The sequence below is a fragment of the Erpetoichthys calabaricus genome, chromosome 3 (assembly GCF_900747795.2).
Source record: "Erpetoichthys calabaricus chromosome 3, fErpCal1.3, whole genome shotgun sequence".
NCBI lineage: Eukaryota > Metazoa > Chordata > Cladistia > Polypteriformes > Polypteridae > Erpetoichthys > Erpetoichthys calabaricus.
The window spans coordinates 221,391,789-221,418,646 of record NC_041396.2 but is presented as its reverse complement, the minus strand read 5'-3'; the positions used below and the strand labels follow the sequence as shown (position 1 = coordinate 221,418,646).

Genomic DNA, 26,858 nt, shown 5'->3' with positions numbered 1-26,858 from the left:
GGTGGGTGCTGGCCCTTTTTATAGCCCACCTGGAAGTGCTCCAGGTGCTTGATCACCTGTGGCTAATTGCACTTCCGGCTGTAGAGATGTCCAGGTGGGCACCGGGATCCATGTAACACCCCCTGGCGGCCATCCCAGATCCCCACAGGGTTGTGGAGAACTCCATCTCCCATAAAACCCTGTGGGAAACTGAGGCATCATTGTCAGCCAGGGAGGCTGCCACCAAGCGTCCTGGGGGAGGTAGTGAGGAGCCAATGGCTGCTCCCCCGGACCATATACAGCAGGGGTCCCATGCCCGTTACAACAGTTAGCAACCAGACATGAATTTAAAAAATAGGATGTTGAATTTTTGAGAAGTAGCTCTATTCATTGCACAACTTTGCTGCCCCATGGACAATACAGTTCATTTATGTGTACCTATCTTTTATATTTATTATGGACAGATGAACTACTCAAAAATATCACAAAACTAGAAAAAAAATTAAACATAAACATAACAAAGAGTAATGGGGTCCATTAACACATAGTCTAATCACATGCATACAGGGTCAGTTTGTAATAGCCAATAAACCTGCACCCAACCTGCATATCTTTGGGGGATGTGGAAGAAAAACTGGAATACCTGGAGAAACACCCAGAGAAATCTGGGGAGAACATGCAAACTCCACACAGTCAACGAGTATGTGTGGGGTTCAAATCCAGCATCTGAAGGTCCAAAGCAGCTGTAGGTTTTGATTCCCTCTGATTCCTGCTCATATTTTGTGTCAACTAAATATGCTGTCATTTCACTGTTAGACTTTTACTGTGGTACTATAAAAGTAAACATCAGGGTTAATTCACTTTTTACATAATTTTAAGAAGTAGTACAATTAGATATTTTTCCCTTTTATTTTAAAATGCCTTGGTAATTGCTCACTAATCTCACTGAAATGGCGGCCTCTCTTTTGTATGAGCCCCGATGTGTTCTTTTCTTTGTTAATCATCGTTGTTTGAATGCAATTAGTGGGAGGAAAATGAACAGAAGAAAGAAGAGAGTGAAGATGAAGAATATATAGAGAAAACATATTACAGTGCCTTTCTGAGTACAGAATCATGGCAGAAAAGACAATTAATCAAATAAGAAGTTTAATTAGAAACAAAAAACATTAATTGTACTAACTAACTTACTACTAATAATTAACACCAAACAAGGGAGCAATAACAAGTGCAAAGAGTGGTGGATATTTCAGGATCATTTCCGCTTCATGATCTTTAACCAGAAATGTCTTAAATAATAAAAACATTATAATCAAATAAAAGAGCACATCATGAACATCTAATTAAGTCAACAATAAACATTACTTGGAATATCTGTATGGAAATTATACAAAGTGAAATATCAGCACATATAATAGTAATAAAAGTCCAGTTAAAAACACAAAGTTGCTGGAATTAAAACCTGTGGCCACCATGACCCTCCAGGCACAGGACAGAGCACCCCTCTCATAATATCCATCCTTATTCATGCCTAGTTTGTCTCATTCAGAATCACAAGCTTATCAGAGCTTATCCAACTCTTGTCGCCTGCGTTTTATCACAGGGAGCATTCACTTACAGAGGACCAATTTCAAGTCACCAATTGACATAATATTTTCAATACTAGGGGGAAAGCTCCCCTGGCGCATTCAGCGCTCAACCCCGAGTTGCGGTCAGTCTGCTGCTCGTGTTTTGAAGAGGAGGGCTGAACGCATTAATGTTTCTCAAGTCCATAGAAGCAAGGTACTTGGTCTTAACCAAGTCTACTGGAAGTCCCAGAAGGTCAACAATTCCATTATAATTAAGAATATTGATGCATGATAGCAACATTAAGCATTTATGGAAGGGTCAAAAACAGTACACTCACTTGGATTATTTTTTATAGAATAAGATACATAATAAAATATAAAGTACTGTGTTTATGGATTAACCCTAACCTAGCCCTAAACCTAACCATGTTTGAAATTATGGAATATTGAAGAAAAGCATACACTTGTAAAAGCAAAATGCCATGGACCACATTTATTTTTTAAGGCTATTTAGTCAAATATATAATGTTTTACTGCTCAAAGACTGCAGTTTAACCCTAATGTCTGTAAATGGGGAAACATCACTTAAGCATTCAGTGTTGTACACACAACTTAAGCAACTGCAGTCTGAAAACGTGTAAATTTCAAGTTGTTTGATTTCATTAATAAACAAATTCATATAAAATAACGTAACATTCTGAAAACCTGCACAGGGGACAAGAGCCCATCCTGGCATCACTAGGCCTATGGTGTCATTGACAGGATGCCAGTTTACTGCAGAATCCACTAATGCACACAGCTACACTCACACAGGGACAGTTATGGAATCATCAGTTAACCAAACTTGTATGTCTTAGAGATTTTAGTCTCGCAGGGCCAGATATGATTCTCAAGTTGAGAACACACTTCTGGGGACCATAAGCAAAAGAATTTGTAGTGAATAGCAAAAAAACGATGCTGCTAAAAAGGTTCCACCCACGGGTTCCCTTCCTAAATCCCTGCCCCCAATTTCCTCCAGTCCATGCACTATAAACATTCAGGATTGCCGTGCCCCAATGCTCATCATATATTATACAAATCCATTAAATAACTAGGAAAAGACAGGGATAGAGAAAAAAATAACTGAACGAAAGACCTGACACTGACAAAAATTAGGAACATAAAACGTCTGTTATCAATTCAGGAGCTTAGCAGCACAAGATAACTGAAGCTTAATGCTTAATTTGTATAGCCTGTTGTCATTTTGTCTACTGCTTTCATTACATTGCATAACAACAGCAAATTAATTTTAGAGAAGCATTGTAGATACCATACATACTACGTGTTAGTACACTGCGATTATAATCCGGTATAGCATGTTTGGCATTTCCAATCAGAGATTAATATTAACTTACTTCAGCTGTTTCTCCAGATATGCAGTGAGACATTGGGTGTTGTCATTGTCATTAGGCACATGTACTGTTTTGGATGTACTGATGACTGAAAATTAAATCTCCTGTGGCTCTTCTTTAATAACCCATTTAAAAGCAGTTATTTTCATCTCCTCTATATTGGGTGAGATGGCACACTGTTTAGTACTGAATGCATATTTGAAAGTTATTTTTTTGTGGACATTGCCTTGTTGAATGCTTTCACTATTAATGCACATGAACATGATTAAATAACGGATAACAAACCTCAGACTTCCTAATACCTTCATTAGGAAACTAATGAATAATTACTATTGGGCTAATGAATATTGATTATGTCTGTTTATTGAACTGAGGACAAACTGATCTGCTTAATTGATGCTCCCTGAATATTTGCTCTTCATCACTTACAAGACTCACAATCCTTTTCTTTTCTGTAGCTGAAAAGATTTCTGAAATTTCCATTCCCATTTCAGTCACAGTACTGCATTTCCTTTGTGATAATAATGCAACACAGTCATCATAAAGATTTGGGGCAACCACCCGTATATTGTTTTCTCAGCTGCAAAAGTTGAATTTTAGAAGCACAATGTGCATAAAACAGAGTCCAAAACAGAACTGTTATCAGAGACAAAGATGGAGGCTTTAAAGGCCCGTAAAGGAAGTGATGTCATCAAAAAGGGCCGGAATTGGAAGTGATGTCTTCGGGTCTGGAAGTGACATCAGCAGAGGGGTCGGCATCAGAAGTGATGTCTTCTGAGGCACCGGAACCCTGCAGGATTTCCTGGGAAAGGTCTGTAGGGAACTGAGAAAGTCAGTCAGCACACTACGCCACCCCCTGGTCGGATGCTTTATTACAATTACTCAGGCCCTTTAGCTGCCTCTTTCTCGCACGTGTGTGACACCTTCTTGCAGTGTTCCTAACTCAATGCACACATATTTTTATAAACTGTGTTTATTTTATTATCCTTTTTTTTAATTGCTGCGCATTCACTCTATTACCCACAGTTCTAATGTGTTGGTACAAATTCCTCTGACATTTACTTAACCTGACCAGCATAGAAGAATCCCACCTAGTGTGATTTCCAGGCTGCCTAATTCAGGCTTAGGTAAATCCATTGTCAACTGGAAATTTGAATACTAAGCACGTGAAATATCAGGATTATATATAAACATTCTAAGACTGGTTAAAATTTGTTGAATGTTAACAAACATTTTGTTTCTTTCAACAGTTAATGGAGGCTCCTGGTTTGATCATATCAGAGGATGGTATAGCCATAAAGATGAATTCAACATTTTGTTCCTAACATATGAAGAACTGATTAAGGTGACTATAATATTATGCAGTTTGAATCATAGTTCTTATGATTCAGTTTTGCAGCTTTGTAAAAATCTGTTTCTTACAGCTGCCTCCCATGTATGTAAGGTTTACTGGAAACTGTGAACTGGTGTGAGTGAGTGTAATCTGTGATAGACAAGTGTCCAAAGATGCTGACATAGGCTCCACAAATCTGAAACTGGATCGAGAAGGTTATGATGATGTATGGATGGAAGATTTTAACACTGTTATAGCTAACCCCTGTAACAAGTGTTCCCAGGTGTAGCTTCACATTTATCCATATCCTTTATAAAGGATGAACAGCTGGTTCATTTACTGTGATAATGAGCTCATTTTCCAGAAGTACAAAGAGGATGAAAAACTGAAGAAAGATGCCAGTTACTGATTCAAAGTAATCATGAAATAAATCCTACCATTAAAGGTGTGCATTCCATTGTGACTGCATTCCTGTAGAGTACCAACTGTAACTAATCGCACATTCCTTTACACAGTTTCAAACAAAAATTAGAGTGGCAGTGAAATGTGCCTCTCAACGAAAACATCTTATACATGTTTCATTGCATCTTCCATCCATCCATCCATTTTCCAACCCGCTGAATCCGAACACAGGGTCACGGGGGTCTGCTGGAGCCAATCCCAGCCAACACAGGGCACAAGGCAGGAACCAATCCCGGGCAGGGTGCCAACCCACCGCAGTTCATTGCATCTTTCATTACGCAAATGAAGAGTGAACAACACTACCTTAAACCACAAAGGAATGGGACTGTAAGGTTTTACAGATTTTACATGGAATGTGAATAATACTTTCTGCTGAAAAGTCAAAATAGTAATACAGGTAAAATTCCGTTACAGTATAACGAACTCCCAGGGACCTAAAAAATATTTCGTTGTAATGAGATTCTGTATTTGTCACTATAGTGCTTTCTTTAACTTGCATCCAGGTGTTGGCAATCATTTGAATAGATTCTTTCATGTTACTTTTAATCTCCTCCTGCCTACAAGTTATGCTGATGAGAATTTTTCTCAGCATTTCCTTGTGATAATAGACTTTCAGGGTGCGAATGATGCCCAAATCCAATGGCTGAAGCGCTGCCGTGCAATTGGATGGGAGGTATTCAAAGCGAACATTATCTGAATGTGGAAGCATGTTGTGGGCAGCACAGTTATCAGTCAGGAGCCGAATCATTATTTCTTCTTCATATTGTGAGGTTTCTGAACTCTTTTGAGACCCCCCACTCCCCACCCAACATGAACGACATGCTGAAGTGCGTACTAAAGCACGATTGCAATGTCTGTGGAAGACTGTTTGTCCGTTGGAACAGCACAGTTATTTATTGTAGCGTGATCTGCCACTCTGCTATACACAGACATAGCAGTCAGGCAGGATCGTGGCCAGGTCAGTGATCAAGTAATCCTGTTATAGTATCTGCATTTACAATGTACGTGCTCCTAACCTTGCATCACCCATCGAGATCTTTTCTGTTTACTTTGGCAGAGAGACGTAGCATATCTGTGAGCCTGCTACTGCCCCATACAGACGCGGAGATTGCACTTCGGGATGCTCTTCGGCTTGCTGTCTAGTTGGGGGAGGTCCCAAGAGAGTTTACAAACCTCACATTTTCTTGAATGACTGCCGCATTAATAGGAATGTTTCTTGAACGAGCATCACTGAACCACATAAAAACAGATTTTTCGACGTCTTCAAATGCAGCAGTTCATATACATTTGCAACCCGAGATTTTTCTACTTTTTTTATTCTGTCTTTCAAGAAAGTTGACAGTGTCAATGGCGAAATTCCAAATTCACTGGCAACGTCTTTTTTCTTTTTGTAGCAATCGAGAGCTGCAAAAAATGTAAGTTTCTTTTTCTAATATGAACTGTTATCGTTTCTCCGTGTCTGCCGTTTCTATAGGAGGGTGACAATGAGTTAAATTCCAATGGATGTTTTTCAAATGTTGACACGCAGTAAGTAAAAGGTATCACTGAAAACCACCGAAAACAAAAAAGGCAAAAAAAAAAAAACAGTACGAGGAGAGTTCCATTTCTATAGAGTAGTAGTGATGTGCGCTCTTTTATCAGACATTGTTAGCAAGGGAGAAGCTGTTTTCTGAATTTTTAAAGGTATTTAGTATAGTCCTTTTATGTACAGTGGGAAATTTTCAAGAGCGTTGTAATAATGAATTACACTAGGATAAAAGCACGCATTAACTTTTTTGTGTCTGCAAATGACATTAAAATTTTCACTTTTGTTATGTTTTGTAAATAACTGAATGTAGTCTTAGTAATATAAAATTTCATTTCATTTCATTATGGCAGTGAAAGGAAATGTAGGAAGAACCATATCATGTCATTAGCTTAATTTCAAATTTATACAACTCTACTCCTAAAAAAATCAATGCTTTTTACTCAGATCAGGAGTACAAAGAAAATGGCATTATTTTCTGGATTTAGTACTATATACGTATATATATGGCATTAGACAGAGTTTTTGGATTATAGCAATTATTAGAATCATAGTAGAAAAACAGCTTGCTTACTGACTTTTTAAAAGGAATAAAAACATTAAAATCCATTAAAAAACCCAATTTGGTATTCTGGTTTCCTCTCATATTGTTCAAAACAAACAAGTCACATTATCTAAATATTCTAAATCAGGTCAGTAAGAGTGTGTGTGTATGTGCGTGTGTGTGTGTGTGTGTATAAGTGTGTTCCACAATGGGTGGAATTCCTTATAAGTTTGGTTCTTCTCTGGTAACTGATACTGCCAAATGAACAAATCAACTTCATAAAATGAACGACTATATATGTGGTGGCACTCTTGTAGTGGCCTCAAGCTCAAGATAATGCTAAAGTGTTTTATTAGCTAATATAGAGTAAGAGAGTTTACAAGAGGAAATTCAGGTAAAGTGTAGTATAAAGCCTTCCTTGCCCTTTTTAGAACAGTTAATTTATTCGTGGTAAGGCTTATCCACCAGTCCACACTCAATGAATTGCACCTTAACATTAATATTCTCATTTAACTTTATTAGCGGATTTTTCCTGACTTCTCATTCCCCAGCCAGTCTAATTCTTGGTATCAGCTCTCCTCCTTACTCCACATGTCACAACTAAAGCCCTGGAGAAATGACAGCTGCATACTTTGTTATAAGGTCACTTTTGGTGATGTTTTGAACTGATGTCTGGTGTTACAACCACACTTCCAATTGCTCAAGGATCAATAGGCTAGAGCTACATCTACCAGTTACAGTTGTCCCAGAACCCCTGAGCCACCAGTAACAAAAAGACATCTGTTCTTTCTTTGAGTGTGTCAGGACATCCTGTCAGTGAGGAGTTACTCATGAGGCAGCATTATACGTATAAACTCAACAGGCATTAACTTTCCATCACAAGATTCAAGGTTGTCATTCAAACAACACACAGCAGTGCAAAGTGGAACAAAATTGCATCACATATGCAAGAATAGACAGCAAAAATAAACAAGAATAACATGATTAAACAGCAGAGAATCACTGACACGTTGCCCAGATAAGTTATATATTGCACTGTACTAACAGACTAGCAATGTATCATCAGAGTGATCGCTGTTTATGAGTTTGATTGCTTGTGGACATAAATGTTATAAAACCTGGCAATTCTGCACTGCATATTTCAGTGCCACTTGCCAGAGGGCAGAAAAGCAAACAGCCATTGTGGGTGAGGAGGGGTGGAGTGTGGTCTCTAATAATGTTGGTGAACCTGTTTTGGCAGCATTTGCTGTAGAGTTTCTGTATGGGAGGTAGAGATGTCCCAGTAATTTTCTTAGCCACTCTCTACGCTCTCTGAAGGGAAATCTGGTCTGAGACAGTTCAGTCCTCATGCCAGATAGAGATGCAGGTGGTCAATTACTCTCTGTGTTATAGATAACGGTGCCCCTGACTGACTCCACAGTGAAGTCATTAGTAGAAAAGGAAAGGTGGGTGATATGGTTGGTTCTCAAGTTGATGGTGATCTCCTTTGTTTTTTCGACCTTCAGGGTCAGGTGATTGTTCTTACACTAGCCCAGGGGTGGGCATATTCAGTCCTGGAGGGCCGCAGTGGCTGCAGGTTTTTGCTCCAACCCAATTGCTTAATAAGAAGTCCTTATTGCTCAAGTAACACTTCAGCTTCACTTTAGTTGTCTCGCTCGTTAAGATTTTGAACACTTATTGCTTATTTTAGTCAAACAGCTGTATGCTTGGTTTTTAATTGCTCCTAATTAGCAATACCATGCAAATGACAAAAGAGACCAGCATTTCTCCATTTAGCTTGTTTTCATTTATACCTGTGTGTATTTATCACGCACTATTTGGTTTAATTAAATACTTGGAAGGAAAGTGAAGAGAAAAAAAGTGAAGCACTGAGAATTACTCATCTGTTTTAGACTTCAAATCATTTGGAGGCTATCCTTAGAAAGGAAAATAAATCTAGGATATGAGAATGACCTGACATGGCAGAGTTAAAGCACTAGCAAGCCATGCAATTAAATAATTGACAAGGATTGGTTTTTAATTAAGCAACTGGGTTGGAACAAAAACCTGCAACCACTGCGGCCCTCCAGGACTGAATCTGCCCACCCCTGCACTAGCCCAAGAGCTGTTAAACCACATTATTGAAAGTCATCATTAGGGGTAAAGTTCATATCTGTTCTGAATTATTATTATTAAAGAATTATTATTATTATTATTATCCCTTGTAGGGTGGCATGGTGGCGCAGTGGTAGCGCTGCTGCCTCGCAGTAAGGAGACCCGGGTTCGCTTCCTGGATCCTCCCTGCGTGAAGTTTGCATGTTCTCCCTGTGTCTGCGTGGGTTTCCTCCGGGCACTCCGGTTTCCTCCCACAGTCCAAAGACATGCAGGTTAGGTCGATTAGCGATTGTAAATTGGCCCTAGTGTGTGTGCTTGGTGTGTGGGTGTGTCCTGCGGTGGGTTGGCACCCTTCCCGGGATTGGTTCCCTGCCTTGCACCCTGTGTTGACTGGGATTGGCTCCAGCAGACCCCCGTGACCCTGTGTTCAGATTCAGCGGGTTGGAAAATGGTTGGATGGATTATCCCTTGTATTCCCAAAATGCACTGCAAACAAGCATGCACAAGTTATTACATTGGCAACGTAAGTTGTGTTATCATCACCACTGTATGCATTTCCAGGGAATTGACCATTTATCATGACTTAAATATGATATTTCTAGAATATTTTGGGCAAAAGGATTCTCTAAAATTATTTCTAAAAAATATAGAAGCATTATCTTGTATGTTTTGTATCTTTGGCTTTGTTTCATGAAATGTGATTGCTGACTCTTTTAATTGAATTGATATACTTCTGTTGCAGGATCTCAAAACAGCTATTGTCAAAATAACCAGATTTTGGGGGAAAGATTTGGATGATCAACAGGTGAACAATGTGGTTTATCACAGCACCTTCAGGAACATGAAAACAAACCCAAAGGCCAACTATGAGTCGATCCCAAGCAGTATGCTTGACCAAGAGAAGGGATCATTTATGAGAAAAGGTGTGCAAGATACTAATATTATTTTGTGCCCATCCATGCATCCACCCAACACTGAGTACCTGTTTCACATTATGTATGCCAGTTTCGGTTCTATCGATTGCAGTGTTTAAGTATTAATCTGATTTGTGTTAATGAGAACAATCATGATTAAAATAAATACTAAAACAAGGAAGAGAGTGGGGCTAATTGAACTTTAGTAAAACATCTATATGCAGACCTAATGAGCCAACTCGTCCTCTGCAGAACCAACTTTGTATTAGTAATTTGAAATCGGTAAATCCTGTAATACAGCATAAAAAACACAACAAAGAGGTGTCTGTTTGCTTACAAAGAATACGTCATGTTTAGAAATTGGTCGTCAACAGGCAAAACAATAACCTGTGTCCAAGAAAGAAGAGGCCAAATAGATGATTCAAAAAGTAGTGCAAGATTGTTATCAGGAAACCTTACAATCTAGCGACTAAACGCCAATATGTAACATGTAACTCATTTTTGTCCCTAACTCAAAAAACTATTTGTACTTGCAACCCAAAAAAAGTATAACTAGACAATTCAGCAGAGTTTTAAAAAAAATTCCAAAACTAAGATAACAAAAGCCATGCAACACCATCTTAAATAGTGTTGCTAATATTGATGTCACAAGGTGTGCAACAAGAATCATGTGTTAGTAAACTGGGATGGAGGCAGCAAAAAATATGGCCACATCCATGCAAAATCAATCAAACGGGTTGTAAATGGGAAAAATAAACAATAACACATGAAAAGGGAATTTGAAAATTTAGAAAACAATGACAAATAACATACATTCATGACACTGAAGAAGAAATACTGTATAACTCGTTTACTTGAGCATTTCTCTCTTTTACCATGCTGTATTAGTTTCCTGAAGTATGTCAGAAAGTCAGTCATTTTCCAAACTACTATATCCTAAATAGGGGGTCTGCTGGAGCCAATCCCAGCCAGCACAGGGCACAAGGCAGGAACAAATCCCCGGGCAGGGTGCCAGCACACTGCAGGACACATACACACACAAAGCACACACCAGGGACAATTTAGGATCGCCAATGCACCTAACCAGCATGTCTTTGGACTGTGGGAGGAAATCCACACAGACACGGGGAGAACATGCAAACTCCACGCAGGGAGGACCCGGGAAGTGAACCCAGGTCTCCTTACTGTGAGGCAGCAGTGTTACCACTGTGCCACTGTGGGTTTAATGATAAATACCTGGACAGACCCTTTATCATTCTTTCATTTGATATCTTTCGCTATTTAAGTTGTGTTATCATCACACATGAGCAGCTGAACGTCCCATTCAGGAATGATTATGTTCAGCCTGAAAAGAATAGTTATCCTTTAGTTCTGAACTCAAGATGGTGTTGCCTTTAGTAGATTCCGGGCAGGAAATTTTAGTCTTGCCTCCAGCTTCACATCCATCCTGAAGATACTGCAACAATTCTGATAACTGATTGTGGCTTTAGGCCAAGACAGAAAGCCTCATTAAACAAAGGAGACTTACCAGTTCTTGGCTTATTGCTGGAGGAAATTAAGAATTTTTTAAAATTTGTTTGAGCATAGGCCCAATACACAAAAGGTAGGATGCCATAGAACTCTGTGTCCCATTGGCAGGAACCAAAGCAGAAAAGAACAGAATTAGAATGAAAGAGATAAAAAGAACAACCAAGATAATCCTGATAATAATTAAAAAAAAAACAGAAACACAAAGAAAGAAATGAGAAAGCTAAATGGTGATTTAGTGAAGAAAAGTATGTACATTAACAGGAATAAGAACACCATGTAGAACTGAGCAAAATAAAGTTACTGTAGAAGCTGCTGACCACTTCTTGATTATTTTATGCTGTGGTGTCTAACTGGAAACTAGGACTTGTGCAGGAGGACAGCGTTACAGTATCTCAAAATTATATGTGTCAAATAAAAAAATGTAGAGTGTACAGAAGGCATATCTGTTATTACTAGCAAATTAGAATAGCTTTTGAAATAGAGAAAAGGCAAAGTTACTCTTCTTAGTCATAGGGTTGGAGTTAAGGTTAAAGTGAGCATGCCTGGAAAGTAGACATCAGAGGCCTCCTGAATAAAAAAGTGAGACTAGGTGGAGAAGCTGAGTGGGTGCCCCTCAAAAGTAAAAATGGGCCAAGCCCCTAAACTCTCTGCTTTCCCTTGTGGCAAGCAGATGGGGGCAGTACCCAGCCGGGATGCCTGGAAGGAACAGAAGAGGGAGTACGCCTCCTCTGGACCACGAGAGGGCAGCTGCCCTGGATGGTATGGGGACCACGGGAACCGAGCTTGGAAGCTCAACCCTGTGGTCACCGCCAGGGGGCGCCCGGATGCCTGAAGAGCCCTGGCCCTCAGCATTTCCAACACTCCCGGAAGTGCTGGGGGGATGAAGACCAGGGACACCCAGAGTGCTTCCAGGTGCGCAGCCAGTACTTCCGCCACATCAGGAAGGGCCGGCGGAAGCTCATCGAGAGGCACCTGGAGCACGTCCGGGTGGGAATAAAAGGGGCCGCCTCCCTCCATTCGATTGCTGGAGTTGGGAGTGGAGAAAGACGGAGTCTTGGAGGAGAGGAGTGGAGGTGGTCAGGAGAGGAGAAAGGCAATGTTGAGTGCCTGGACTTTGGGGTGATTGGTGCTGTGGCACTGGATTATGTGTGTTCACTGTGCTGTACATATTGTAAATAATAATAATAATTAATAATAATTCATTACATTTATATAAACGTGTGTTGGGTGATAAAACGATGTCTACCTGTCTGTGTCCGGGCTGTATCCCACACCCTCTTGCCGTTCAAGACATATTCATATAATGAGAGAGCTTCTCATGAAGTCTCTTAACATTTAAAGCAATTATTTCAGATTTCATGCATAATTCTTTTGTTTTTTTCAACTTAAACCTTTTTCTTTTTCTTTTTTCTGTTTAGGAGTAATTGGAGACTGGAAGAACGTACTCACGGTAGCACAAAATGAAAGATTTGATCAACTGTTTAAGGAAAAAATGAGCGATTGCCCCTTAAAGTTTGTGTGGAACATGTAAAAGGAAGCCTTTTGGAAATATTGCGCTGCAGGATGCACAAGCTCAGCAGCTAAAGTGACATTTTCCATAATGTGTGGTAGATAGATTTACTCAAAAATTGTTCCATTAAATTAACTTGTTTATTCCTAAGAGAAGCATTTTGTTTTCTTTGAGAGATTAAAGTTGTCATCATCTTGGAATTTGTTATCTGACTCAGATAATGGAAACCAACATTTGTATGCATTCAGAGCAAATAAAATTTTTATTTAAACATAGACTGAAGAGACAATAATGAAGAAAATAACATTTATATTACATTTTATATAATGAGTAGAACAGACTTGCATTATTAGGAATTAGTATGGCTGTCTCATAATTTATGAGATCTGTGTTCAGTGTTCTTTCTTGTTACAGTCTGTGCAGTTCTCTCCAAATGTTCAAGTAACATTTTTACATTAATTGGTGACTTTATTTGACTAGTCTAAATTGCATTTGAAAATAGATAAGTTTGTGCATACCGTATGTTCTGTGATGAAATGACATCCTGTCCAGAATACGTGTAGAATTTTTTGCTTGTAGCCAGTGGCACTGAGATAAGCATTGCCATTCAGAAACTCTGTAAAGTGTGCTGAGAAAATGGATGAATAGGATTTTACATGAGCATTCTGATGAACTGACATCCTGTTTGCTGATCTTCTTCTGCGGTTTTGTTTAATTTTCTTGTGGCCAGGACTACTGGAATAGGTTCTGCCCCTATGCTACTTTGTAAAACATAATATGAGTTCATAAAATGGATCATGTAAATGGATATCGATAACATGAATATCATACAACTGACACTAAAGAAATATCACACAATATGAAAGCTGGTCTTATATGGTCAGAATTTCATACTTGAAAATTTTAACTGAACCCAATTTTTAGGATATTAGATAGTTGGAACCTATCCTGGTGGTGTTGGGTCTTATGAAATTCTTTACTGCACTTAATCAGAAATGGGCAAATAAATTTCAAACACCACAAAGATGTGCTTTAGGTCAAATGAGCTCTGTAAATTGTATTTTCTATGTCTTTTGGTGGACTGACATTCCATTGAAAGTTCATCCATTCCTTGACGCAGAAATGGAGACAATGTGTCTGCAAAATGAATGGATGGATACTTACATGATATGTAAAAGGGTACCCCATGCCTAGTAGTTCAAGTAAAATTCCTAAAATTAATTTAAACGGCAATACAAATCTTGATAGCTTGCACACACAACTGTTTGTTAGGGAGAAAAAAAAAAACCTTTACGCCATAATAAATCATTTTAAAAAAAGCTCAATATGGCCTACAGCAAAGTACACACTAAAATTCATTTCATCAGCATATTTGCAATTGCAAAACCCAAAACTCACTAAAAAGGATTGGGGGATTTTACTTTTTTTTTTTATTTTGGGTGAAAACTATTGCTTCCTAAAGTCTCAAGCACACTTACCATTTATCTGCATTCCTTTTTGCAGCTGCATAACACACATAATACCACACTCGTAAAATCACTTCTGTTAATGACTCTTGTTCACATCATGGTGGAGGAATAAATTCCGTTTTTTTAAAATGTGACGTCATACATATTTTCCACACAAAGACATATAAAAGTGCACCACTGTGTACATTACTGTGTTTTGTCTACAACAAAATCTCACTACATGAGAAGCCACTGCCCACCCCACCTAGCAATCGCCTTTGTTTCACTGCAAGTTCAGTTTTACATGAATCATTTTGTTCATCACTACACCAAAGTTACATAGCCCCCCTTAAGCATCTTTTAGTGCGTTCACAGGCTGTGACCTGCTGGGGGCACTCCAGCTGCCCAAACCCGACACAAGCAGATATCAGGCACAAGTTTTGCTTACAGCACATTTTTTTAATTTAGTGGGGAAGCGCTCCCTCTCGCTCCCCACAGCAGCACAATACAAAGCGCACAACACAGTCCTTACTTTTCTTCTTCTTCTTCTTGTCACTCTCTCTTTCTCATCCTCCATTGCTCCTCTGGCAAGCTTTGTCTCCCTTCCTCCTGACTCTGGCTCCTGGAGTAGTGGCTGCTGGCTCCTTTTAAACTGCACCCGGGAGTATTCCAGGTGGCTCGTTAGGGAGGTCTGGAATACTCCCAGGTGTGGTGGAAGCCTGAAAAAGGCGGCTGCCACAGAAAACAACCGGGCTAGAGAAAACACCAATTCCCAGTATACCCTGCGAGAAAACGTGGTACCACAGCAACCCATGGGGGCTGCCCTCTAGCTCATTATCTCTAGAGAGATAATGCCCTGAGTCTGTTCTCTTCCCCAGTTATGCACTCACATAATTGGGTTAAAATGAATAACTTGGTTAAGACAGAAACCTGGCTTCTTAATAATCTTCTGGAGTTCAATCAAGTAATCAATCTTGTGGCGTTCTCCTTTGGCAAAACGCTTCAATGTCTTTGTGAGTCTACTGACTTTTTGACCATTATGAATTTACTGTTTTTTTTAATCTTTTACCTCTGTATTTGGGATTAAGTATAACTTTAGTTGATTATTTTACAGTCGCTTTCTCTTCATTTTAGGGATTTTACTTTGACCTAGCATATTCTTAATCATTTCACTTTGCATTTTGCATTTTTTGTTTTGTATCCATAAACTTTGAATATTTGGATTTTAAAATTAGTGACTATCCTGGTTAAAAAAAAAACTGTTCAGAACTGGACATAGATGAACAAACAAGAATATGGGGAGACTTTAGGGGTTTTACCAAAGAGATGTCTCAAACAATGCAAGGGTCTGGGCCAGCAGGTCAAAAGAGCCAGTAATCAGAAGCAAAATGCTGCACAAAAATCTACATTGAGATAAGAAAGCCATGAGATTCAAATCAAACTTAAATTAGCATTTCCTTAACAAAATTTTGCATAAAAGTTCATTATGTAGATTTTTATGTAATTCAAAAGATTGAACTCCATGTCCTGCATATGACCATATTAAATATGATGGCAATAATTTCGGTATATTTCATGCATGCCAAGTCCAACTTTGACTAGCAACTGCAACATTACTAACAATAACATAGTGGCCCTTTAAATTAGAATGTTTCAAAATGACAGCAATCATGGCAGAAACATGTTTATGATGATATCACCTAAAAATTGTGAAAATCTTCAACAACATTAAAACCTAAAACATTTATGTATATTTAAATAAAAAATAAACATATAGCAATGTGGTAATGTCACCTTCTTTGTGTTATGATGGGGAGTTCTCCTCCACAATTTTCACTAGTGCACCAAGCAGAGGCACACTTGACTCCGTTAGTTCCCAGGGAAGACCTGCTGGCTTCAGGGGAGAAGGCCCTCTAATGGGGAATCTGATCAAAAAGTATAAGTCCCAAAACATTAGCAAATGCCCATACAGGGAGAGGATTACCATAAACATATAACTGTATAATAAAGAGCAGATGAAGATTTTTTTAAAGAAAATTAGATTTTCACAAGGTGCTGTAATTCCAAAACACTCACACCAGCACTAAGAAGCATAAAGGATAAACATAAAGGGCAATTTGAGAAGAAAATAAAGTCTCAATATAGTAATCCAAAGAGAATGATCAGAAATCTAATAAATTAAGACTAAAAGTAAGGTTCCAAAAAACACAAAACAACTCACCCACACCAAAAACAGACAGATATTCTGTAGCTGAACTGTAGGTCTCCGCTGCCTTTGTAGGGTTCTACAGGGAGACAGTCAGAGCATAGCACCAGACAAAACATAGAAACTAAACTGCATACAAATAATTAAGCATAATAGATGTATGAAGCATACTTTAAACTACACAAAAGACATAAAAAGGAACTTGGATAGGAACTGAGGATAAAGAACACAATCAGACCAAACCAAGACACACTGTGTGAAGGATTGCCGGCTTTCTACTCCGGCCCTCATCCCCAGGCCGCCAGGAGGAGCTCTCCCAGCAGCGTGGACGTGCCCCGAATTCCAGCAGAGCATCATGGACTCTGTAGTTTATATGCACAGCCCTGCTGGATACCATGGGGGCCACCAGGAGTCGCTGTAGGGAGGCTGTCGGACTCTTACGTGCCCTATAACCTGGAGGTGCGTCATGATCACATGACAGGAAACGACGTGCCTCCGGGGTGAAGAAGAGTTTTTATATGACCCGGAAGTGTTCCTAGTCACGTGGACAGAGAGGGCGAAACACTTTCGGATCAAGGACTATAAAAGGACTATGGGAAATCCCAGACGTCGAGCTGAGCTGGGTGGAAGGGTGGCAACGCATCTGGGAGTGGAGGATTGGTTGTTGGTTTATTGATTATTGATTTATATATGAGTATTGTGGAGAGGAGGGTGCTTTGTGCACATTATTGTCTGAATAAAAGTAATATTTGGACCTTTATATGGTGTCTGACGTCTGATCAGAGGGTTCAAGGGGTCACGGAGACCCTAATCTTTCACAGTGGCGTAGTCTTGGCAGGATTCTCTGGCCGTCAGTTTTTGGCAGAGGACCTGAATTTACAAACATTTCTGTGGATAGAGAACCCTAAGAAGGTAACGTCGGAGCACCCGAAGGTTGAAGAAACACTCCATTTCAAGAGCGCTGCGTTAACAAACCTTGTGCCACTTCGAACCGTGATGGGAAAGAAATCGGGAAAGAAGAAGGGCAGTCCCGACTGGGTGAGGAATATGACAGATGCCGAGTTGGCCTGGACTCGCCTGACTGGGTGTGAGGAGGACCGAGAGCGGATAATGGCTGAAGAAACCCGAAGGGAGCAACAGCAGGAACGCTGTCAGCCATCGGCCGCACCGGAATCCCGAAACAGATTGGGGACACCGCTACCACGTCTGGAGGTATGTGCCGGGAAAAAGCCCGAAGTTTCGGGCAGCTCTTATTCCTATTTTGCAGAAACATACCTCCAGAGAGCGGACGGTGCGTCAGATGCCTGCCTCATACCTCACCAAAATGGCCGCGACAGAGAGATGACGAGTCCATCCAGGAGTCTGAAAGGGAGAAGTCTATTCGCCGACAACGATCACGTGGACTATCCTGGTGCAGGCTGGGTATATCGTCACCAAAACAATGAGTCACCTGACCAGGAAGACACCTGCTCATTGGCAGACACGTGCTTCATGCTTTTGCCCGAAGGATGTTGGGAGGAAGGTCAACGGCAGTCCGTCAGTGAGGTCGTGTGTTCCCAGATGGAACCAGACTCCCTGGAAGGGAAGGGGGAGGTGAACGAAGCAGCGCCGGAGTTAAAACAAGGTAAAGAGGGGCAGGACGTGACTGAAGGGTCTGACGTTAAATTAGAAAAGGCAGATCTCAGTTGGCCACGAGCGGCCACCCGTCCCTCTAAAGACTCCAATTCCGGAGAGCCTTTGTGCGACCCATTCGAGCACGTACCAACAACGGATGTATCCATTGGCTCCCGGCCGGTAGCAGTGCCCCGGCCCTCTAAAAGGCGAGACTCCAATTCCCAGAAGCCTCCGCGAAGCCCGTCAGAGCACGTACCAACAGCAGACGTGCTCATTGGCTCCCGGCTGACAGGTAAGGCGAATGAGGAAATAACCTTGCCTCTGGCCGAATTAAATAACTTTCTAGACGTGCGGGAGCTCGAAAAACTGATCGAGCCCGTACAAAGTATTTTTCAGGTGCTGACTGAGATCAAGAGGATCGTCGGAGACTTGGGAGCGTCGGCCGAAGCCCCGATAAAGAAGGTGGAGGAATACCTGCAGCGGCTGGGTCGTGAGCGTCCCGTGTTATATAATTTGGCGGTACAGGTAGGAAATGCCGGTACCGTATATAATGAAATAGGGACGCAGTGTGAAATGGGCCCGCGTTTGATAAGTAGCGGGTGCCAAACCACTGTGAGCCCTACAAGAGAGGCGGAAACGATGACCGTTGGCTTAGTGGAAGGATCGGTTGAACTGGAACAGCTGGATGGTGCTGTCTCCGGGAACAATCTGCTCCTGAAGACACCGAAGCCGGTACAAATTAAATCAAAGGGTGTGCAGACAGCAAAGGGGCTCTTTTTTTCCAATAGAGAGACCCAAGCTGTGCACAAGCCCCAGAGCAAACAGGAGATCCCCAAACTAACACACGGGTCTCCTAACAGGGTGGAGAAACGGGCTAAGAGCAGCGGGGCGGCTGTAAAACCTCCCTTGGCGGAGGAAAGGGTGGAGCTAACAGAATTCCCGAGATGTTTCAGGTCTCGGGAAGAGAGGCAACCAGGAGGACGACGGCGGTGCTACAACTGTCGGTAACCGGGCCACATTTGGCGAAGTTGTCCCCGGAGGACAGGGGAATGGAGGAATAACCGCTACACCGTTCCCCCTAGGTTCTCTGGGGGACCTAGACAACATGGCCGAGGCCCGGCGGACGCATCATCCTGGAGGAGGACGTCCCTCGCGGGGCTGGTCGCTTCGCCCCAGTTGGCTTCACTAAGGGGGGGGGGAATTGTGAAGGATTGCCAGGCTGCCAGGAGGAGCTCTCACAGCAGCGTGGACGTGCCCCGAATTCCAGCAGGGCATCATGGACTCTGTAGTTTATATGCACAGCGCTGCTGGATACCATGTGGGCCACCAGGAGTCGCTGTAGGGAGGCTGTCGGACTCTTACGTGCCCTATAACCCGGAGGTGCGTCATGATCACATGACAGGAAACAACGTGCCTCCGGGGTGAAGAACAGTTTTTATATGAAGTGTTCCTAGTCACGTGGACAGAGAGGGCGAAACACTTCCGGATCAAGGACTATAAAAGGACTATGGGAAATCCCAGACGTCGAGCTGAGCTGGGTGGAAGGGTAGCAACGCGTCTGGGAGTGGAGGATTGGTTATTGGTTTATTGATTATTGATTTATATATGAGTATTGTGGAGAGGAGGGTGCTTTGTGCACATTATTGTCTGAATAAAAGTAATATTTGGACTTTTATATGGTGTCTGACGTCTGATCAGACAGTTCAAGGGGTCACGGAGACCCTAATCTTTCACAACTGTTAAAATTGCATCTTTGCTTTTTAGTGTTTTTCATTGTTTGTAGATTTTTTTCCATTTACCCCAGCTCCTTTCTCTGTTTTCTTTTTACGTTTTTTGTAATTCCAACCCAGTGCCTTTCCTTACTGTCAATCTAATCAAACCTTCAGAGGTGACCTAAAAAACCTTGATTTTTGGTCTTGTTCTTCGACTTTGACACTTGGATTTCTGATTTGGTTTGGGTACCTTTTTTACATTTGTTCTCTTCTTAATATTTTTGGTTTTCTTTTGGACTTTTTTATATGTTGGTTTTTTTTTTGTTACAAGATTTTTTGTAGTGTTTGAGTTTTGCTTTGCAGTCTTGAATTAAAATCCTGAATTATGATTTGGAAATCCAGTCCAAAGTCTGTTTACATGTATTGGTACTATTAGTGTCTCATATTATTTAAAAAGCAAGCTGTGAAAGAGTCGTAAATGTGGCTAAAATTTTTGCCTCTTGAGCTCTGCTTACAAAACCTTCAGTTTCTATTCATTACATTGTAGATAGATAGATACTTTATTAATCCCAAGGGGAAATTCACATACTCCAGCAGCAGCATACTGATACAAAAAACAATATTAAAGAGTGATAAAAATACAGGTAAAAACAGACAATAACTTTGTATAATGTTAACGTTTACCCCCCCGGGTGGAATTGAAGAGTCGCATAGTTTGGGGGAGGAACAATCTCCTCAGTCTGTCAGTGGAGCAGGACAGTGACAGCAGTCTGTCGCTGAAGCTGCTCCTCTGTCTGCAGATGATACTGTTCAGTGGATGCAGTGGATTCTCCATGATTGGCAGGAGCCTGCTCAGCGCCCGTCGCTCTGCCACAGATGTTAAACTGTCCAGCTCCATGCCTACAATAGAGCCTACCTTCCTCACCAGTTTGTCCAGGTGTGAGGCATCCTTCTTCTTAATGCTGCCTCCCCTGTACACCACCGCGTAGAAGAGGGCGCTCGCCACAAACAACCGTCTGATAAAACATCTGCAGCATTTTATTGCAGATGTTGAAGGACGCCAGTCTTCTAAGGAAGTATAGCCGGCTCTGTCCTCTCTTGCACAGAGAATCAGAATTGGCAGTCCAGTCCAATTTATCATCCAGCTGCGCTCAAAGGTATTTATAGGTCTGCACCCTCTGCACACAGTCACCTCTGACAATCACGGGGTCCATGAGGGGTCTGGGCCTCCTAAAATCCACCACCAGCTCCTTGGTTTTGCTGGTGTTCAGGTGTAGGTGGTTTGAGTTGCACCATTTAACAGTCCTTGATTAGGTTCCTATACTCTTCCTCCTGCCCACTCCTGATGCAGCCCACGATAGCAGTGTCGTCAGCGAACTTTTGCATGTGGCAGGACTCCGAGTTGTATTGGAAGTCCGATGTATATAGGCTGAACAGGACCGGAGAAAGTACAGTCCCCTGAGGCGCTCCTGTGTTGCTGACCTCAATGTCAGACCTGCAGTTCCTGAGATGCACATACTGATGTCTGTTTGTAAGATAGTCCACGATCCATGCCACTAGGTATGAATCTACTCCCATCTCTGTCAGCTTGTCCTTATGGAGCAGAGGTTGGATGGTGTTGAAGGCGCTAGAGAAGTCAGATGTAGGTGTAGCAGTGTTTACTTGATTCAAATGATGCAAGAAAAAGCTCATTTAAAAAAACTAAATCAGGTGTGTGCTCCCCTCGACTTTCTTGTATCCTGTGATAGAGGAAGAGGTAATCAGAACCACTTCCAGTTGTGCAATATTTCTCAAATACCATATCTCTTTGTTTCTTATTATAGCTAATTGATAATGTCGATACACAATCATTTATCTCTATTTATAATCAAACTTTATATTAAAATGATATTTTCGCACTTAGGGAGGTTGAAAATGGTGTTTTTCATGATTATATATGTATTACCTAGATTACATGCAAAGTAAAAAGAGTTATAGTCACCTAAAACACAGAAAAACTGTTAGTATTATATAATGTTTATTGCAATAAATTGCTATAGGTAAAACTGCATTTAGCTACATTTAATTATAATGATGGCAGAAATAAAAAAAAAAAATCATATAATTAAATGTATTACCAGGAACACGACGGGGACATAGCAGCTTATTGTTCCCATTACATCTGTATATGTACATGGCATGTTCAATTTTTACACGGTATTGTTAAACTGATGATGTATAAATGAAAATAAAATTAATAGTAGTTATTGAAAGAATATGCATTCTATTGAATACAGTTTTTTAATATTGTGTACAAATTTATATTTCCATGATACAAAAAATTCAGATGGTTCCTTAAATAAAATACTACTTCCAGTTGAGTAATTTTTCTCAAATGTCATATATGTTGTGGAGACTGGCTCGGACACAGACAGGCAGACACACTCATGTCACCCAACACACGTTTATTTACACTATTATTTACAATTTTCAAGTGCCACAAACCCCAATCTTCCCCAAAGTCCAGGCCAACCACTCTGCCTCTTCGGACCGCCTCCTTCTCTCTTTCTATCACCTTGTCCTGCTTCCACCCGACTCCAGCCTCGAATGAAGGGAGGTGGCCCCTTTTATCTGTACCCGGATGTGTTCCAGGTGTACACCGGCAATCCCGCGGACACGCCCCAGTGTGGCGGAAATGCCGGCTGTCCTCCCGGAAGCACTCCGGGTGTTCCCTCTCTTCTTCCCCCCAGCACTTCCTTGTGTGGCGGAAGTACTGGGGTCCAAGGTCCTTCAGGCAGGGGGACGCCCCCTGGCGGTGACCACGGGCCCCTACAGGGTTGGGCTTCTAAGCCCTGTACCTGTGGCCCCCAATACAACCAGGGCGGATGCCTCCTCACGGTCTGGAGGAGGAATGAGCCCTCCTCCTGTCTTCCTGGGCGTCCCGACCGGGCATGAGCCCCGTCCGGGTGCCACAATGTTTGCTTTTTATCATTATAAATATCTATACAAAATCTGAATCATCTATCTGTAATTATAACCATCGTTTACTTGAAAATTTGCAAAAGTATTCAGTAAAAGTACCACTTCCAGTTGTCAGAAGTGGCCCAATAGTTGATAGGATTCCTTATTTTTCACATAAAGCAGGTGTACAAAATATCGTTGACCTAGGTTTTCTAATTTTCGAGTTATTATGTTTACACACACCACTGACAAACCAACTCAAGATCCCAGATTAGGACCCGAGTGCAGCCATGACAATGGATGACACCTCAGCACCACACTACTTCAGATGGAATTGAACAGTGTGAGGTTTTTTATGGTGACTGGAGTGCCAATTCTGCCAACAAACCTCAGGTTTTTCCCTGCAGGTTGGAGGGCCTACATGCAGGGCTGGATGCAGATTAACGTCATACCCAGGACGGAGCAATTGCAGGTTAAGGGCCTTGCTCAAGGGCCCAATGAAGTAGAGTCACATTTAGAGTTTACAGGATTCAAACCAGCAACCTTCTGATTGCCAGCACAAATCTCTAGCCTCAGAGACACCACTCCACACACAGACAGACATAATATAAAAATGGTATTTTCAGACTTAGGAAGGTCTAAAACATCAAGACTTATCAAAATCTCGATGTTAAATTTTTTCACAATTCCTATACTTTCTCTATACTATGTATACGAGAAAGTAAAAAGTACCCAGATAGTCCATCCCTACATCCATTTCCTGTCCCCGGTTTGGGTTGCAAATGTCTTTTTCCTGTCACATTCTCCAACTTCTCCAGGGGAATACTGAGGCATTCCCAAGCCAGCCGAGAGATATTATCTCTTCAGCATGTCCTGGGTCTGCCCCAAGGTCTCCACCCAGTTGGACATGCTTAAAACAATTACAAAGGGAGGTGTTCTAATTAATCAAATGAATGAACCACCTCAACTGGCTTCTTTCAATGCAGAAGAGTAGAGGCTCTACTTTGAACTCCTCCCAAATTTATCTATGCTCCTCAATTTAACTCCAGACCCCCTGTGAAAAGAAATAATTTCTGCCACTTGTATTTGCGATCTAGTTCTTTCAGTCACTACCCACAAATTGTGATCATAAGTGAGGGTAGGAATGTAGTTTTATCAGTAAATCGAGAGTTTTGTCTTTTGGCTCAGCACTTTCTTCACCGTGACTGACCAGAATAACATCTGCAGACACTACTTTGATCCACGTGTCAGTCTCAGGCTTCGTTCTTTCAACTCTTGTTAACAAGATCCCAAGATATGTAAACTCCTCAGCTCAAGGAAGCATGTTATCCCCAACCTGGAGAAGGTACTCCGCACCTTCACCAAATGAAAACCATCAGTGAGGCTATGGTCATGGTAAAATGAAACAGTATGATGGTAAGCTATCATAATCCTTTGTCACATCTTGTAATAACAGATAAAAGCCACTTTCCTCAAGCAGAATGTATCTGCAACATGCAGCTATAGAAATGACACCAGATGGCTGTGAACAGGGGGTCACTGGATGTACAGGACATACTCTTTTTAAAACTAAAACACATTTTTTGGAACAAAATTGAAATACTTCTTGCATTATGAACATGATACTCTGTTTTTCTTGTGATGTTCTTGAGAGGCTAACTGACAGCTGTGAATTCGTCATAAGCTCTTGGTCAATGTCTTCTGCATGCTTGACCTGCAGTAGACTGGCATGCCTACCACAGTTATTGCAGTCCTGAAGTCTCTTTCTAGACAGATAAGCTCCAGCTCCAGAGACTGATCAGGATCAGAAACATAACCAAAGCCCTTAAACTGTCTCCCATGTGCACATGCATGTTAAAATTTATATATTCCTAAGGATCAGAAAAAAAATCTAAATTTTAAAATGCAGGTAGGGAAGGCCAAGTAATTCTTCCAGCTTGTTTATATTGTTCCAAAACAAGAGTGAAAGTCACTGAGTCTGTTTGTTATCATTGCTTCATTTGTCTGCCTGCTATTTATATTAAAGTTCTGTGTGTTTTGTGATGACAATCCCTCTGACTGGGGTTTTGAGGTCAATCTCAGATATGTTTTCTGACAGCTAGTTCAGTACTATGGACTCCATTTTAGACCCTATAGCTTAGCTGCAGTTTATAGTTGAGGCTGTCACACCAAGTCTAGCTGCTGCCTGAACTTGACTGCCAATTTCGAGCTCATCATGCCAGACTTAACTGTACAATGTCCTTCACTCCTGTACCACTAGATGTCACACAAGATGCAAATTAAATTGGACCTTCCTCACCGAAGTTTAATTTAATCTTTTCTTCTTCTTCTTTTTTCGGCTGCTCCCGTTAGGGGTTGCCACAGCGGATTATCTTCTTCCACATCTTTCAGACCTCTGCATCATGTTCTGTTATACCCATCACCTGCATGTCCTCTCTCACCACATCCATAAACCTTCACTTAGGTCTTCCTCTTTTTCTCTTGCCTAGCAGCTCTATCCTTAGCATCCTTCTCCCAATATAACCAGTATCTCTCCTCTGCACATGTCCAAACCAACGCAGTCTCGCCTCTCTGACTTTGTCTCCCAACCGTCCAACTTGAGCTGACTCTAATGTACTCGAGCGCTTTGAGTAGTGAGAAAAGTGCTATATAAATGTAAAGAATTATTATTATTGTTATTACTCATTTCTAATCCAATCCATCCTCGTCACACCCAGTGCAAATCTTAGCATCTTTAACTCTGCTACCTCCAGCTTGGTTTTCTGCTTTCTGGTCAGTGCCACTGTCTCCAACCCATATAATATAGCTGGTCTCACTACCGTCCCATAGACCTTCCCTTTCACTCTTGCTGATAAAACCGTCTGTCACAAATTACTCCTGACACTCTTTTCCACCCATTCCACCCTGCCTGCACTCTCTTTTTCACCTCTCTTCCACAATCCCCATTACTCTGTAATGTTGATCCCAAGTATTTAAACTCATCCACCTTCACCAACTCTACTCCCTACATCCTCACCATTCCACTGACCTCCCTCTCATTTACACACATGTATTCTGTCTTGTTCCTACTGACCTTCATTCCTCTCCTCTCTAGAGCATATCTCCACCTCTCCAGGGTCTCCTCAACCTGATCCCCACTATCACTACAGATCACAATGTCATCAGCAAACATCATAATCCATGGGGACTCCTGTCTAATCTTGTCTGTCAACCTGTCCATCACCATTGCAAATAAGAAAGGGCTCAGAGCCGATCCCTGATGTAATCCCACCTCCAACTTGAATGCATCCGTCACTCCTACCGCAGACCTCACCACTGTCACACTTCCCTCGTACATATCCTGTACAACTCTTACATACTTTTCTGCCACTCCCGACTTCCTCATACATTACCACAGCTCCTCTCGAGGCACCCTGTCATATGCTTTCTCCAGGTCCACAAAGACGCAATGCAACTTCTTCTGGCCTTCTCTAAACTTCTCCATTGTGGAATATGACCTGGACACAGACAGGCAGACACGTTTAAATTACCCCACACACATTTATTGAGGTCTTCCATTACACACAATTATGCTCACTAACCCCAATACCCCAAAGTTCTGGCTAACGCACAATGCCTTTTCTTCAGGCCGTCTCCTTCTCTCCTCCAGCAACTTCGTCCTTCTCTCCCAACTCAAGTCCCCCTATGAAGGGAGGCAGCCCCTTTTATATGCACACGGATGTGCTCCAGGTGTGTTCCAACAATCTCCCACTGACATGCCCCAGTGTGGCAGAAGTGCCGGCTGCATCCCCAGAAGCACTCCAGGTGTCCCTGCTCGTCTTCCCCACAGCACTTCCGGGTGTGGCGGAAGTGCTGAGGTCCAGGGTCCTCTAGGTATTGGGGTGCCCCCTGGCAGTGACCACGGGCCCCTACAGGGTTGACCAGTGGCCCCCAAAGGAATCAGGGCGGTCGCCCCCTCGTGGTCTGGAGGAGGCACAAGCCCTCCTCATGTCTTCTTGGGGGTCCCGGCTGGGTACCACCCCATTCCGGGTACCACACCACCAACATCCTCAGAGCAAACACTGCATCTATGGTGCTCTTTCTTGGCATGA

The 26,858-nt window shown here is 41.7% G+C and overlaps 2 protein-coding genes across 3 annotated transcripts in view; both read left to right on the top strand.

The window, feature by feature from the left end:
* Positions 1-16,077, top strand: part of LOC114648669 (amine sulfotransferase-like) — a 37,110-nt gene extending 21,033 nt beyond the window's left edge. For both annotated transcript variants that reach the window (XM_028797827.2, XM_028797828.2), the window contains exons 5-7: positions 4,186-4,280; positions 9,636-9,816; positions 12,756-16,077. In XM_028797827.2, coding sequence (XP_028653660.1) covers positions 4,186-4,280; positions 9,636-9,816; positions 12,756-12,868 — 389 coding nt within the window. In that variant the 3' untranslated portion in view covers positions 12,869-16,077. The remainder of the gene's footprint in view (positions 1-4,185; positions 4,281-9,635; positions 9,817-12,755) is intronic.
* The window catches only part of rwdd1 (RWD domain containing 1), a 506,701-nt gene that overhangs the window by 76,682 nt on the left and 403,161 nt on the right, over positions 1-26,858 (top strand). The window lies entirely within an intron of this gene.